The sequence below is a fragment of the Pyrus communis genome, chromosome 15 (assembly GCF_041283825.1).
Source record: "Pyrus communis isolate YQ-2024b chromosome 15, ASM4128382v1, whole genome shotgun sequence".
NCBI lineage: Eukaryota > Viridiplantae > Streptophyta > Magnoliopsida > Rosales > Rosaceae > Pyrus > Pyrus communis.
Window position 1 is genome coordinate 41,967,418 of NC_142579.1, and position 14,540 is coordinate 41,981,957.

Genomic DNA, 14,540 nt, shown 5'->3' on the forward strand with positions numbered 1-14,540 from the left:
ATCGGTTAGGGAAAAGAAAAAAAAAAGTCCAACATTACCACGTCAGCCGTCAAATTAACATTTGACATTTATCTTTTGACATCTCCATTAGAGATGCTGACCATAATATTTTATAGATGACGTGATCAGATGATTTGTTCAATGATCTTGAGCTTTTATCACAAGCTCTTGGAGCAAAGTAACGCATGCCATTGAGTAAAGAGACACTACTTTTTACCTCCCACACACCTTGTTAATTATGTCTTTGAAATTCTTCAGCTCGTTTGATCCAACGGTCGAAATTGAGAATGGTGTGTAAGAGGTTAAATAAGGGGCGTGGATATCACCATCATTCAGCAAAATGGTATAAGTTGGCATGGAATCACACATGCCATCAGCAATAAGGACTCCAAATTAAGTGGCAGAATAATAGCAGAAACCAAGAAGTGCCATTACATTGCGAGTAAGTTTATCTACGGTCTAGATATTATACATATCATTGCTTACAATATTCACAGGTTTTGTACATTAAATATATATATATATATATATATATATATATATATAAGAAGAGCAGAGATGCATGGCGGATTGCGGATTGCGGGTGCAGCCGATGAGCTTATCAAACTTCCAAGAATCCTGTCTATGTACAACTTTAAATACCTACGGGCGATTCTGAAAAAAAAGAAGAAATGAAGAGACATCAATCCGGCTTGCAGTTACAGTAACACTCAAAATTTCGACTAGTTTGGGGCGGGCTTCTTACCTGTCATGCCAAGTTCTTTCTAGCACGAAGTTGGAGGAGCTTGTCCCTCCACTGAGCTGTGAGTGAGCATGAAAATATATATGTAAGATTTAAAAGCTCCAACAGCATTGATACAAACACAACCAAACACAAATGAAAGAGCACCAACAATCACAGAACTTTGATAGGCGAAAAGGGAAAGCCTGTTACGAGTACGTGGAGAGGAAAGATCTCAAAAATACTAAACGGACGAAACATATTTACCAGCATCTCTATAGCGTTCCTCAACTGCAGCAATAAGCATGTTGCGCACGAGATTAAACTCCTTCGTTTCAACACATGGTTGACCATTTGGCCTGAAACCATATAAAGTTTCAATTAACTCCTCTATTTTACTGTGATAAATTTAGAGGTAGGTTCTACCTTGCTCAGGTTGAAATACACATAAATTCAAACACCTATCTACATGAATTTCTTAAAGACTGAACATGCATTTAAGTTCAACCTAGAGAACCAGTTACATCATCTGATCAGATTTAATTCCCTTTACAACTCACCTGCTCCAAGACCAACCGTTACATTATCTGATCAGTTGGCTTACATTCAACTCAGGAACAATCTCTTCGAGATTGAAAATAAGACCCATGTCTAAGAGATTCAATACTTACCGATCCAGTTCAGTAAATAATAATCCATCTGAAGCAGGGCCCTGAGTCGAGAACTTTCCAGATTCAATAACTCTCATTCCATCACTGTATGCCAGGTACTTGTTGACCTGTATGGGAACCTGCACAGAACGTGGAAAGAATACAGTTGATCACAAAACGGGTATTAAGCATTTAAAGCTATCTACCCTTGTAGATTACTTTATATATTCCCACATTTCTAAAAGTTGAGAGAGTTTTAGCAGGAATTTTAAGCAATCTACTTCTACGGATTCAGAAAGTAGATCTTAAGAGCATAGTATGTACCTTGCATCGTACAGCAATGTTGATGGCATCTGAAGGCCGAAGGTCGAAGCTGACACATTCTGTCTCACTACCTGCCTGTGATCACTTCTAACACAGTGTCACTATACACTAACCAAGCAACTTCAGAATTTGATTTTCCAGAAGTAATTCAGTCCCTCCCCGCTTTCCCCCACCCCAAATGACAAAGAATAGTAACAATAAAATTAACTATAATAAAAAAATTAAGCCTTATGAAGTGTGAAGGTATATGCCTTTCTGAGGTATAACTGAGCAAAATACGCCTCATGCACTCTCTTGGTGACTCTGACAAGTCGTACCTGCAGAGATCAAAAACAAACAAAAACAATCAAGGATCACGAAGAATGTACATTAATGAACAAGCATTGTCATATTGTACAAGGGGGAGGACACAGACATACCTCATAACCCATCTTGTCAATCATCTCCCTCACCACTTGATACATAGTTGGCCTAGCCTGCAAACCAAATACCAAAAATTTATAGATTTTTAGAATATTCCTACATTAACCAATATATTGGCAAGGCCTAATTTTGCCCGCTGGACGACCGCAGAAAAACAAAATCTTAATTCAAATGGAAGGACAATGTAGAAAGAAACCATACAATAGGAACATTGCGGACCGCTGCCATGAGCAACACACTAGGCATCTCCACTGCAATCAAAGGCAAACCCGAATTCAAATAACTTTCTAAGGTAAATTTCAAAATAGAAAACTTGTAATGTTGGAAATTATTAGTCCGCGATAACATACAAACAATTATTGGGAGAAGAAGACCGGTCCCGTCTTCCATCTTCAATACAATTGCAGGATGCGGAGCATAATCGGGGAGATGGCCCCCCTGAGGATTGTTATGGACACACCTCATGTGCCTACCATCCCGCATTCTGATCATGAATCCATCAATTCCGCTCTTCACCTCGACTATACCAAAAACCAAACGCAGAGACTTATTACTCAACGGTTCACAGGATACATCAAATATGCAAGTAGTTTTACAAAACTGTAATCATTCAGTCAGGTGCTTCAGATCATTGGCATTTCAATTATAAAGATTCATAATTCAATTGTAAGACGGAGTTAACGGTTTACATAAAAGAGGAAACTGATCAATAGCGTACCGGCTTCGAGTACGCTAGAGTTGACATAATCTTCATCATTTTCATTGAAATTCTCCGCCATGCTTCCGTTGCCATCCGACGACGAACTGAAAATGCAATGCACTCGTGAGCATTTTCTAGCATTTCGAGAGCGAGAAGAAAAACCCGCCTTCGTGATGCTGCCGCTGATCCCTCTGAATCCAAGCCTAGCCTTCACCAAAGGGCCTACCACAGGCAGAGTGTCAAACCCCGATTGTTTTGCGCGAACGGTGGGGCAAATTACCGGCCCTTGCAAAGTCACCATCATATACCTTCTCCAAAATCCAACACAATAAACAAATTAAAGATATGCTGTCCGGTTGCCGAGAAAATATATAAAAAAGCTGGAAATTTTACGTTTGATTAGTGTATGAATTAGATCATGTTTTCGTAATTAAATCATGATTTAGTAAATTAACATGGTAAAAACTAAATTAAAAATCCAGTCTTTCACTCACTCTCTTTCAAATTTCTAACACCTCGTAGTCAGCTGGAAGTGTTAGAGATAATAATCAATCACCAAAAACAAGACCAGAACAAAAAATCAGACTTTTTCTTTAATAAAAAAAGATCAGACCTTTTTAATCACCGATCAAAAGCTTTATTAGCCGTCCGTTTTCCGGAGCTCGTCTTCACCGATTCTCCACGGAGTTTCAAGGATTCCGAAATCCAGAAATTAAACTCCTGAAATTAACAAAGATCCGAATCCAGAAAAATAAAATAAAAATTGCGATCGAATGATCTGGAGAAAAACAGAGAAATGATCAGTGGAGTGAGAGGATGAAGAAATTGGAGATTATTAGGGTTGCAGAAAATAGGAGGAATAATTGGAGAAAAATTAGGGAGAAGGAGGATCGCAGAAAAAGGAAAGGCGAGAAGATAAGAGATTTTTCTTCCTCCGTATAATGATTGTATTAATGAAGAATAAAAGTACTTGTAGTGCTTGAGGACAACATGAATCAAGTACGTTTCCTTAAATTACGGTTCTATCCTTGTGGTATTTGAGCTGGTTTGTCAACTCTAAATCAATGCTATTGCTAGCAACATTTTCATCCAAACAGAAATTTTTATTATGCTTCAGCGTACGGAAAAATAGTTAATTTACAACAAGACATTCAAAAGAAACCGAATCTAACAAGTTAAAGTATAAAAAAAAAATTATTTAAAAAAAAATTAACGATAAAAGATTCAACATCAAGTATATTTAACACACTGAAGTATTTTTACTTCTTGTTGAACTGTTTAAAAAAAAATTAACGATAAAAGATTCAACATCAAGTATATTTAACACACTGAAGTATTTTTACTTCTTGTTGAACTTTTTCCTCCTACTTTCTTATGATCGTTTTTACAATTTTTGTTTTGTCGAGTGATGATCCAAATTGTCACTTTTGTAGGTCATCTCTAGAGGTTAATTTTGCAAAATATCGATGAAATTTAACAATTTAATTAATTGTTGTAGCTTCAATTTTAATTAAAAAGTGCGGTTTACTAAATGAGGAAAGGGTATTAACGACTTTCGAGCGGAGTGGATAATACCGGTCCGACTGAAAGTAGCGGCGGGGCGCGTAGGATGACATAAATGCTTGGTCTGAGGTGCAACACTGCCGGCGGTCGACGAGATCAAGATTCCTACATGACTGCCACGTGCGTTCATTCTTCAGGGGTGATATGGATAAGGCTTTTCGTTTGGAGAAAATTTTTAATGTGTTCGGAACATAAATGGTACATCACATATTTTTATAAAAGTGGTGAGAAATTTTATTTTTTAAATTATTAAATTTTTAACACACATATGTAACACCTGATATACCACTCTGTGTACCGATCACATTGAAAGTTCACCTTTGTCGGATCAGGATCCTCTCCTGATAAGGATCCTCATGACCAAGGAGTGTGGGCAGTTAGATGAAAATTCAACGGCTACAAACAGGGGTCCTTTTAAAATTATAATAATTATAACTATTAGATTTTCATCAAACGGTCCACATTCCTTAATCATGAAGTTCCTCATCCTTAAATCAGGAGAGGATCTTGATCCACCTTTGTCTTATGCTATTTCTCCCTCAAAATATCAAATTCTGTTTTTTTTTCCCTCGAAAATATCAGTTATATTTCCTTTTTCTTTTTCCCTTTTACGTAATACTAATACGATTGTCCTTTTTTGGATATAAAAATGGCAACAAACGTCACATATCAAATATTTGATGAGATCACCAACATAAATAGAACCTGTGATTTTCCTAACTAATTATTCCATAAAAACGGGGGTTTTGTCATCCTAGAGTTGCAACAAATGGCAAAAGTAATAGCAAAATTATAATGTGTTATCATAAATGATTCGACCATCTTAAATTCTTTCACCACCATCAAGTAGTGGAGAAAATTTTCAATGTGCTGAGACACGATTAGGTATATTAAATATTAAAATATAAGTGGTTAATTTTTTTTTTCAAGTATATAACCACTTAACTATGACGTTGGTTTACCAGGTTGTGCTCTTTGCACTCTAAAAACTATCTCTAAATGATGATAATGCTAACTATCCTACTTATTATCATGAAATGAATTAAATTTTAATATTTATGTTTATCTACGACACTGATCTTAAAATTTAAATTTATTTAATAATAATAGATACAATGGTGAGAAAAAAATACATATGGTAAATGATACACACATATGAAAGCTTGTATTGCTTTATTTTATTGAGTTTTTTTTAATGGTTTTAAGATTTTTTTTATAATATTATGAGAATATTTTCGTAGCCGACAAGGGGATCAAATATGAATAAAGGCATGTTAAAATTTTTGGAATTGATTAACGTTTAAAAAATTTTGGTAACTCATTATAAAATCAAGTCCACTCTTTTTTTTCAATTTAAACAATGTCGTTTTTTTTTTTTAATTGGTGGTATATAAATAACAAGAAGAAAAAAAAAATTGGCATAGTCAATAAAAGCTGGCAGTTCGTTTTGACGTGGCGTCATGGCAAAAACCCTTTAATTAATTACCGTGTGCTGCTGGTGTGCTGATTCAAACGCACAAGTCATGGTTTTTATCATATAATTATATTAAAATCTTTGTCCATGTCAATGGAATCGGTGGGCTTCACGGAATAGGATCCTCTCCAGAGCAAATGCTCGGATCCTCATGGTCCATCAACACGGATCGTTAGATTTTGATCCAACGATTACAATTATTATAATTTTTTAAAAGAATCCTCTATTTGTAACCGTTTGATCAAAATCCAACGACCATGTTAATTTATCATGGAATCCCGAGTATTTGTTCAAGAGATAATCCTATTCCGGGCTTCACTTCACCGTCTAGTTTCAAAACAAAGCTAATATAATATGTGACATCCCACATCGCTCAGGGGAGTGATCCTTAAATGTATATTCTCATCCCTACCTAGAACGAGGCCTTTTGGGAGCTCACTGGCTTCGGGTTCCGTAGGAACTCCGAAGTTAAGCGAGAAGGGGGCTAGAGCAATCCCATGATGGGTGACCCACTGGAAAGTTGCTCGTGAGTTCCCAAAAACAAAACCGTGAGGGAATGGTAAGCCCAAAACAGACAATATCGTGCTACGGTGGTGGAGCGGGCCCGGGAAGTGATCCGTCCCGGGCCGGGATGTGACAAATTTGGTATCAGAGCCTAACCCTGGTCGTGGTGTGCCGACGAGGACGTCGGACCCCTAAGGGGGGTGGATTGTGACATCCCACATCGCCCAGGGGAGTGATCCTTAAATGTATATTCCCATCCCTACCTAGAAGGAGGCCTTTTGGGGCTACGGCCTGCAAAAACAAAACCGTGCGGTAGCTGGGTGGCTGCGACATAGTCCAGGCCCAGAATGCCAAAGCGGACAATATCCGAGAGGTTGGAGTCTGGGATGTGACATAATAAATGAAGAAATAAATAATAACAAAAACCCATTTTAATATTGGCAGAATTGCAGGAGTCGCATATTTTAAATATGGAAATGTTATTAAATTAATGGGGAATAAAAGAAACAACTTACCGGGAAAATATTATTGTACACTAGTATTAGTTTAATAATAACGATTAATTAAGAGGCAACTTACACCATTAAATAAGTGATCCGCTGAAGTGTATGAATTGTGTTTTCTTTTTGTTCACGACAGGACAAAAAGCCTATATATAAAAAAAAAAAAGAAATTACATCATAATATGCCGAGTAGAGGTGGTGAATCAATTTATAAGATTGTTAATAGATTAGTTTGATTTCACATTACATTATTATCACTTCTATTAATCTCAAATCTATATTATAGTTATATTAAATTAGACAAATTCTAAGAAGTACATATTAACAACTCAATAAATTAATTTGTCACTCTAATCACGAGAATTAGGAACTCCAACTATATCAGCAACCATAAGACATCCATGGATGAAGAAATTTTTTATTGTGACTGGAACACAAATGATATACCATGTATTTTTATATAAATGGTAAAAAATTGTATTTTTTAAGTTATTAACTTTTTAACACACATATTTTACTATTTATGTAATGACAATAATGTATCACTCTGTGTTCTAATTACATTGACAAATCTCTCATACAGATGAAGCGTTTGCTCAAAAAGTATTGGACCTAAATTGTGTGGCTTTTTTGAATATCTGAAAACTAACAGACAAATATTTGTATGAAATGTTAAAATGTCCAACTTCCCTTGGAATTTGGGAATCGTAAAATAATAGAAGGCTAGCTGGAATTGATTGAAGAGGCTCCTCGCAAACGGACAAACTATCGGCCTCTCATTTGAAAGTAGATTTGTTTTCTTCTTAGAATTCAAATATGACAACCAATATATACTCCTACCACAATCTTACTAGCGTTACTAGTCCGTAGATAATAAGTTTGATATTAATTATTATAGTGCTAATAATAATTTTGAGAGAAAAACCAAATATTAAGAGAAAATGCTATAGTGATCATCACTTAATATTATGATCTAGTAATATTTATCTCCACTTATAAATAAGAGTTCTTAAGTTTGATTCCCATCAAATACGAATTTAAGCCAAATTATGATGGATAGCCCTTTATGAAATATAACTCAGTTCGCTAACCGAAGTATTGAAAAAATGCTATAAAGACAATCTACTGGAATCATTAATTATAGATCATAATATCGTTTGTTAAAAAAAAAAAATAGTAAATGATCTCTGTACCACATATATCAAGAATATTAAAATTGGGTAAAGAGGTGGAAACATATAAAATGGGTTGGGCGGCTTTGATGGAGAAACCTGGAGCCCGAAACCTGAACGGAGCTTCGGGGCCTAATTGATGCTACCAAGTACCAAGGATTGAAGTAGAATATTAACTTTTATTATTTTATTAGTGAAACTGAAATAAAATATTATTTTGAGCATCAATAAATTGCATACATCAATAAGGCCGAGGAGGCTTGATCTATAAATGGTACAAATAAATTGTCAATGGATCAAACTTGGTCCATCCATAAATGCTTAAGGCGAGGACCAAATTTGCTCCATAAAACTAAGAAGGGATCGAAGATTTCATTTTTATCCGGCTTCAAGGAGGGAAATGACTTCCGCACATATTTTCTCCTCTTTCGCACACCTTTGTTTTATTCCTTGATTCTTTTTTGGTTTATGGAATCCGTTGCCACAAATAAACAAAGGTACTGTGCAAGGAAAAAAAATGCGCGTAAATCACTTATTGAAAAGAATAGCCAAGTATTTAGTTGACCAAGACTTTTAACTTGATTATATGATATTGACCATATGTAATCATACGCATTAATTTAAGTCCCTCCACCAAAGTTAGGAGTTGGCCAAAAGCTACCACCGCCACTGCCACCACCACTGCCGACATCACCAGTCACATAAGACATGCATGACAATGGCACGAGGCAGAGCCCTCTACTTATGAGATCTCGCTTTGTCTCTCCATTTCCATTGATCTCCGCCATGCCCTAATCATCATTACTAATTAGTAGGATGTCATATAATATCTCAACTAAATTATGAATACAAATATACAATTATCTAGCACTGAAATATATTGTGCAACAATTTTTCACAAAAAAAAAAAAACGTGTACGGCAAAGACTAAAAGTCTAAAGAAAAACAAAAAAAAATCTTATAAAACAAAAATAAAAACTAGTTTCCAACCATTTTTAGGCATTTTAATCAGGGTTAGTATATGGGATTAATCGTGAGATTAGACTCACATGAACTCCAAATTATAAAGAAAACAATAATGTTATTCTTACTATATTTTTGTACCACTCATTTGCCACCTAAGATTATTAATTAAGTGTTTTAATTAATAAAAAATTGAAATTAAATGACGTAGCTTGTCCAACTCATCTGCCACCTAAGATGATAAAGAAATATGGTATGAAATTGTTTTAAGAATAACATTACTCTAAAGAAAACCCTAACTACTTACCCCTTGTAATATTGTTTTAGAGGTCTTATTGCGTGACGACTTCATGTATGGGACGCTTAATGTCTGCACAAAACGTGTAAAATTAAAAGAAAGAAACATTACAAATAGGAATTAATTTGTTTCAATAATCGCACTTTCTTTCCTTTCCTTTCCCTTTTTTTTTTATCATGATTCAATCCGTGACATATACCAATCAGGCATGCAGAGTAATACTGTGAATGTCGTGATTAGTGAATGACAAAACATGATCTTTAATTAGATCCTAAATCCAAATTAAGATAAGATTAAGTCAGACACGAAAGGAGGAATATATTTCGAGTGACTAAAAGTTGTTTCATTTTTTGTTCTTTTAGAAGATTGATGAGACCCATTTATATTCTTCTTGATATCATGTTTAGTTCAATCCAAATAGTCACATGGGCATGAAAAGAACAGACCAGAGACAAGACCATTTGTGTACTGCTACTGCATGATTAATTTGCAAAACAATATGGATCGCTCATACATACATACATACATACATATATAGGGGTGTGATATCCACACACCCTTTTTTACTTTTCACACACCCTTGTAATTTTTGGCCGTCAGGTCGGATGGAATGAAGAAGATCAACGGACAGAAATTAACAAGGGGTGTGTGGATATCACACCCCTATATATGTATGTATGTATGTATGAGCGATCCATATATATATATATATATACAGGTTCTTTATGCAAAAGGATTCCTATTTAAAAAAAAAAAAAAAAACGGGGGATTAGGTGTAGGGTCCACTTCACATCGAATTTCAACGATCCGAACCATCTATTTTGTATTCTCAATCCAAAATCATTTGCCTATTTAATTATCAAGATCAAATTTCATTGTTTTTTATATAACAAAGTATTCTTTCCTTTATTTGAATCCAATTAAATGTCTTAAATATTTCCAATTTGACTAATATTTTGCAAGGATGATCTATGAGGTTCAACTTGAAAAAATAGACGATTTGGATCGTTAAAGTTCGATGTGGTATGAACCCCACAACTAATCCCCATTTTTATATAAAAAAAAAAAAAGGGATCCCTTCCCTTAAGGGCCTTCTATATATATATATATATATATATATATATATATATATATATATATATATGTATGCATGTATGTAGAAAACTTGCCAAGAAGAAGAGCCAATTTTACATATACTACCTATGTATATTCTTCTTGATATGTTTATATGTATCGATCTATATATACTACCTATTAATAGAACACTATGTCACTCAAAAATCAAGGAAAATGTTATTATACTTTTCATGCATAAATGAATGAAAACATTAAAAAGAAAATTCATAGGCATTAAAGTAATTTCGCGCAAATTTTTTTTTTGATGCTTTTTTCTCTTCCCTCATTCACATGTCATCAAAACATATCTTTGTAGTATAGTGGTAAATATTTCCGTCTGCTACTCTCTCTCTTCCATATTATAGTTTTTTTTTTTTTTTTTAAAATTTTTATATTACACACACATAATATATATATATATATATGAGCTCCATCTAGTATTATATAAGATAAGTCTCGGAAAAGTTCACTTAAAGAAGAGAGATCATAGAGGCAAGGTTCAACTTTCAAAAGAATGCCAAAAATTGAGAAACCCTAGCTGCTAGGGTTAATTATATATGAATGTACCATACGTACGAAGAACTTAAACGTATATACTTAGTACAGTTGGGATAATTAAAGCATATTAATCAAACCTTAATTAGGATTAAACAAAACACACAAGTACGTACCTCGACCTGGTTTTGAAGGAATTTGATGTATCCGATAGCCTCCATTAGTACAGATGCTGTGTCTGTCTGCAGTAAAATGGTATAGATTTGCTAATTAAGTCCTGTACTTAGATAAACAGAGAAAACAAAGGTTTTTCTTTTTCATTGTATTTACAGAATAAATTACCTTGCCGAAGGGTGCTACCAATTGCTGAAGAGCTGCGATCCTATCTCCTAATTTTTCCTTCCTAACCTGTATTATAAAGCAAATAATTTCCAGGTTTTGTTTGTTTTTCGCAAAAAAAAAATCTCAGCTTTAGAAGTTGGCTACTATAACGATGAATAAAATTACCTTAAAGGGTGGGCATGAAGTGCGCGACTCCAGTCGCGATTTCTTTGGTGCGGCTGCTTGAGTTGCTTTTGGCTCAATCAAACTGCCGGGTCTCTTCACTTCTGTCATTTCATTGTCGAAAGACGATACCTAATTTGAAAATTTTAAATTAATTAAGAGTAAAGACTGTTATAATCAGATGTTAGTTGATCACCAAAACCAGTCTCTGAAAGAAAGAAAGAAAAGCCTTCTGATAAAGAAGATGCAAACACTGTATAAAGTTGAAGCTACCCCCCAATGTTACAAAAAGGAGAGGTGCTTAAATGTTCTTTTGGTGCTATAAGAAAATAAAGATGTTTAGAAAAAAAGTGTTTTAACTTTTGGATTCTGCTTCATTTGTTTAGCAAATTATTACAAGGTTGCTTCGCTACATGTATAACAATCCCATAAGACTAACATAATCAGTTTTAAGGTTTTAACTTAGGGTAACAATTAATGTCCCACTAAGCATAATAACAACTATTTTAATAATATAAGAAAAGACAAGATAGAATGTTACGTGTGAACGTTATTACATTACAAAAACAACATTTGACTAATTAAAGGGTACTATTAGTACCTTTGTTTTTAATAGTACTGTAGATTAACAATAAAAAATATCTTTAATTATCGAATTAGCTAGGAAGGTTTAAGTAGGGTAATAGTTAGTCGCTGCTAAAAAGAATTAGAAGAAGAATACCTTTCCTTGGTGCATCTGTTCAAGAGTACCAAACGAGTTATGCCTTTCATTGTATAAGCCAAGAGTATCATGTGAATTAGTAGGCGTAGTACTAAAACTACTACTATCCCCAGTACTAAATCTTGCAGAAGCACCTAATAGATCCATGGCCTGCAAGTTCATGTCCAAACTAGAGCTCGAGAGTGTAGACGAAGATAACGACCGGTTCAAGTTGGAAACGTTGATGCTCGGATAGATTTGGCTGAAGTGCCCCGCTGATCTGCTAGGCATCGCCAACGGCACAACTCCCATTAAATTAGAGTTGTGGAGTAGATGATGATGATCATTTGAGTAAAATTGATGGTGATCTCTAGCTGATGGTGGAATTTGATGATGCTGAGAATTAATAGTACTATTCATTTGGCATCTAGAAGACAATGTCTTGAGCAAGAGCTTCTCACTGAGATCATTCATGATCATTTGATCTTTTTGCTCATTTTTAATGAATTGGAAATATTGGTCATGATCAATGCTACTGCTCGACGTGGCCGCCGTCAGCATTTCTGTTAATTTTGGGAAGGAACTGTGATGATCTAATGAGGATGATGATGAGAGCTCTTCTTTAATGTAAACAAGGTCATGGGCAGATTGATGATCACTAGTAATATTAGTAAGCCAGTGAAAACCCAATTCCGGAACCAGGGAACTGTTGAGGGTATCCAAGCTTGAATTTGGTAATGAGTTACCACTACTGCTCCTGCAACATTTAATTAACGTTATCATGAAAAACTTAAGTAAAACGAAAAGGAAAAATCCCGAAATGTCTGGAGAGAGTCTATTACACTGAATCATTAAAAAAGATAGGATCATCAATAACAAAATTGTGATAAATTAAGTTTCTTCTGCATTTGTTAACTGCTGTAGTACGATGAATTTATAATTATAGAGGCCGAACATAAAGTTTTCCATAAAATATATTGGTGCAAGATCAACAGAGATCAATTAATGTGTACATTTCATCCATAGTAAATCTGTTTTTTGAGATTTAAAATCAAATATTCCATGATAGAAAAAGCTTCATAAAGAACCTATAAACTAAGCAAGCAAATTCGAGTTCTAACCATGTACTTCCTCACTGATATGAGCATCAAATACCGAAAAAGGAAAAGGATGAAAAGAAAGATTCTAGCTTCTCTAAAATTTTCCTTTACTAATATGGTACTATGTATGAGGTATATATGAACAACCCGATGTTCGCTAACTAAATATTTAAATTTCTGAGAGAGAGAGAGGAAAGAGAAACTTACAAAGTGGTAGTAGGGGTCCAAGCAGGCTTGGTTCCAACTGCATAGCAAGATGGGGTAGTAGCTGCTAAAGAAGAAGACCCAACAAGATTCTCTTGGAGCTGATGATGTTGTTGGTGATGGAAATTTGCAGACTCCATAGTTAATGATATAATTGTCTTTTTTTTTTTTTTTTTTTTTTTTGAAAAAGCTTGAAAATCCCAAGGTAAGCAGTAATAAATTAAACCTAATTATAGCTAATTAGCTCCAAGAATCTATCACTCAATTCAAAGAAAGAAAACCCAGTTATTCAGGTGTGACACCAACATACCTTGCTCGGTTTGCTTTTAGCTAAGCCAAGCCACTTTTCTGAGTTTTCCTCTTTACTCTTTCAAGTTTACATCCTCATGTGTTGATTAAAGTAGCCTTGAAAAGAAAGAAAGAGCGTGAGTAGTTATATCATCTCCTTACCTCTCTCTCTCACTTTTTTATTTTATTTTTTAAATTCAATCTTCTCTCTCTTTCTCTCTCTCTCTCTCTCTCTCTCTCTCTGTAGCTAGGCTATATGTTATTTTGCACTCTCTCTGCAATTACAGGCGGATGATTGTATATTTGTTTACTTCTTCTATGCCATGATGAAAATCCCTGCCTTCGATCCCAAGGCTGTCAACCAGTTCTGAGAAGAGAAATGATATTAACCACGCTCTCTTTCTCTTTCTCAACCCCACATGTCCATGGATGATGGATATTTATATACACACACACATACACTAACATACACCCCATTTGGCACGGTCGGCATAATCAGCAAATAGGAGTTCTCTGCAGTGAACCAGCCTTCAATGTCCAATGAATGCTATTTAGGCTCAAATTTCCCATCATTAGTATAAAAATAAAAATAAAAATAAAAAAGTTTAAGGACCATATTTATCAATTCTATAAAAAAAAATATCGAATTTGACAATAGAATGCTACTCTTATCACAGTTTGACAACATATAGTCCATACATCTTCAATTATGAGTATGTGTCTAAGCAATGTAAGTCAATATTAGCATATTATTGTGTACCTTATTGCGATATCAATTGCTTAAACATGTGAAAATTATTAATTGTACGTAACTTATACATTGCGAAAATTATCACAA

The 14,540-nt window shown here is 34.6% G+C and overlaps 2 protein-coding genes across 7 annotated transcripts; both read right to left on the reverse strand.

Moving 5' to 3' along the window:
• Positions 1-393: 393 nt before the first annotated feature.
• Positions 394-3,780, reverse strand: LOC137738837 (bifunctional nuclease 1). 4 transcript variants are annotated; one of them, XM_068478325.2, is made up of 12 exons: positions 3,432-3,571; positions 3,027-3,126; positions 2,837-2,984; positions 2,469-2,639; positions 2,320-2,369; positions 2,115-2,171; positions 1,947-2,012; positions 1,696-1,770; positions 1,393-1,511; positions 989-1,080; positions 746-801; positions 394-654 (listed from the first exon to the last, which is right to left on the reverse strand). In XM_068478325.2, the coding sequence occupies exons 2-11, from the start codon at positions 3,120-3,122 to the stop codon at positions 749-751; spliced, it is 927 nt and encodes a 308-aa protein (XP_068334426.1). In that variant the 5' UTR covers positions 3,123-3,126; positions 3,432-3,571; the 3' UTR covers positions 394-654; positions 746-748. The 4 variants fall into 4 exon arrangements, with proteins under 4 accessions (XP_068334426.1, XP_068334433.1, XP_068334413.1 ...); XM_068478332.2 differs by having other exon boundaries at positions 3,027-3,129; XM_068478312.2 differs by having other exon boundaries at positions 2,837-3,126; positions 3,432-3,780.
• Positions 3,781-8,193: 4,413 nt separating this feature from the next.
• LOC137718589 (transcription factor bHLH110) lies at positions 8,194-13,822 on the reverse strand. Of its 3 annotated transcripts, none has more exons than XM_088685151.1 (8): positions 13,418-13,822; positions 12,132-12,867; positions 11,414-11,542; positions 11,249-11,314; positions 11,083-11,148; positions 9,305-9,367; positions 8,647-8,825; positions 8,194-8,534 (listed from the first exon to the last, which is right to left on the reverse strand). In XM_088685151.1, exons 1-7 carry the CDS (start codon positions 13,552-13,554, stop codon positions 8,655-8,657), a joined length of 1,368 nt encoding a protein of 455 aa, XP_088541277.1. In that variant the 5' UTR covers positions 13,555-13,822; the 3' UTR covers positions 8,194-8,534; positions 8,647-8,654. The 3 variants fall into 3 exon arrangements, with proteins under 3 accessions (XP_088541277.1, XP_088541278.1, XP_088541279.1); XM_088685152.1 differs by having other exon boundaries at positions 8,632-8,825; XM_088685153.1 differs by lacking the exon at positions 9,305-9,367 and having other exon boundaries at positions 8,194-8,825; positions 13,418-13,821.
• Between the last annotated feature and the right edge of the window lie 718 nt (positions 13,823-14,540).

Excerpts from the sequence above, each read along its gene's own strand:
- LOC137738837 (XM_068478312.2), bottom strand. The coding sequence starts at position 3,122 with ATGATGGTGACTTTGCAAGGGCCGGTAATTTGCCCCACCGTTCGCGCA. Across the intron at positions 2,640-2,836 it reads CTCTAGCGTACTCGAAGCCG|TCGAGGTGAAGAGCGGAATT; the intron begins GTACGCTATTGA and ends TTTTTGGTATAG. Across the intron at positions 1,081-1,392 it reads TTATTTACTGAACTGGATCG|GCCAAATGGTCAACCATGTG; the intron begins GTAAGTATTGAA and ends ATATGGTTTCAG.
- LOC137718589 (XM_088685151.1), bottom strand. The coding sequence starts at position 13,554 with ATGGAGTCTGCAAATTTCCATCACCAACAACATCATCAGCTCCAAGAG. Across the intron at positions 11,543-12,131 it reads AACAGATGCACCAAGGAAAG|GTATCGTCTTTCGACAATGA; the intron begins GTATTCTTCTTC and ends TTTTCAAATTAG. Across the intron at positions 11,315-11,413 it reads CTTCATGCCCACCCTTTAAG|GTTAGGAAGGAAAAATTAGG; the intron begins GTAATTTTATTC and ends TTTATAATACAG.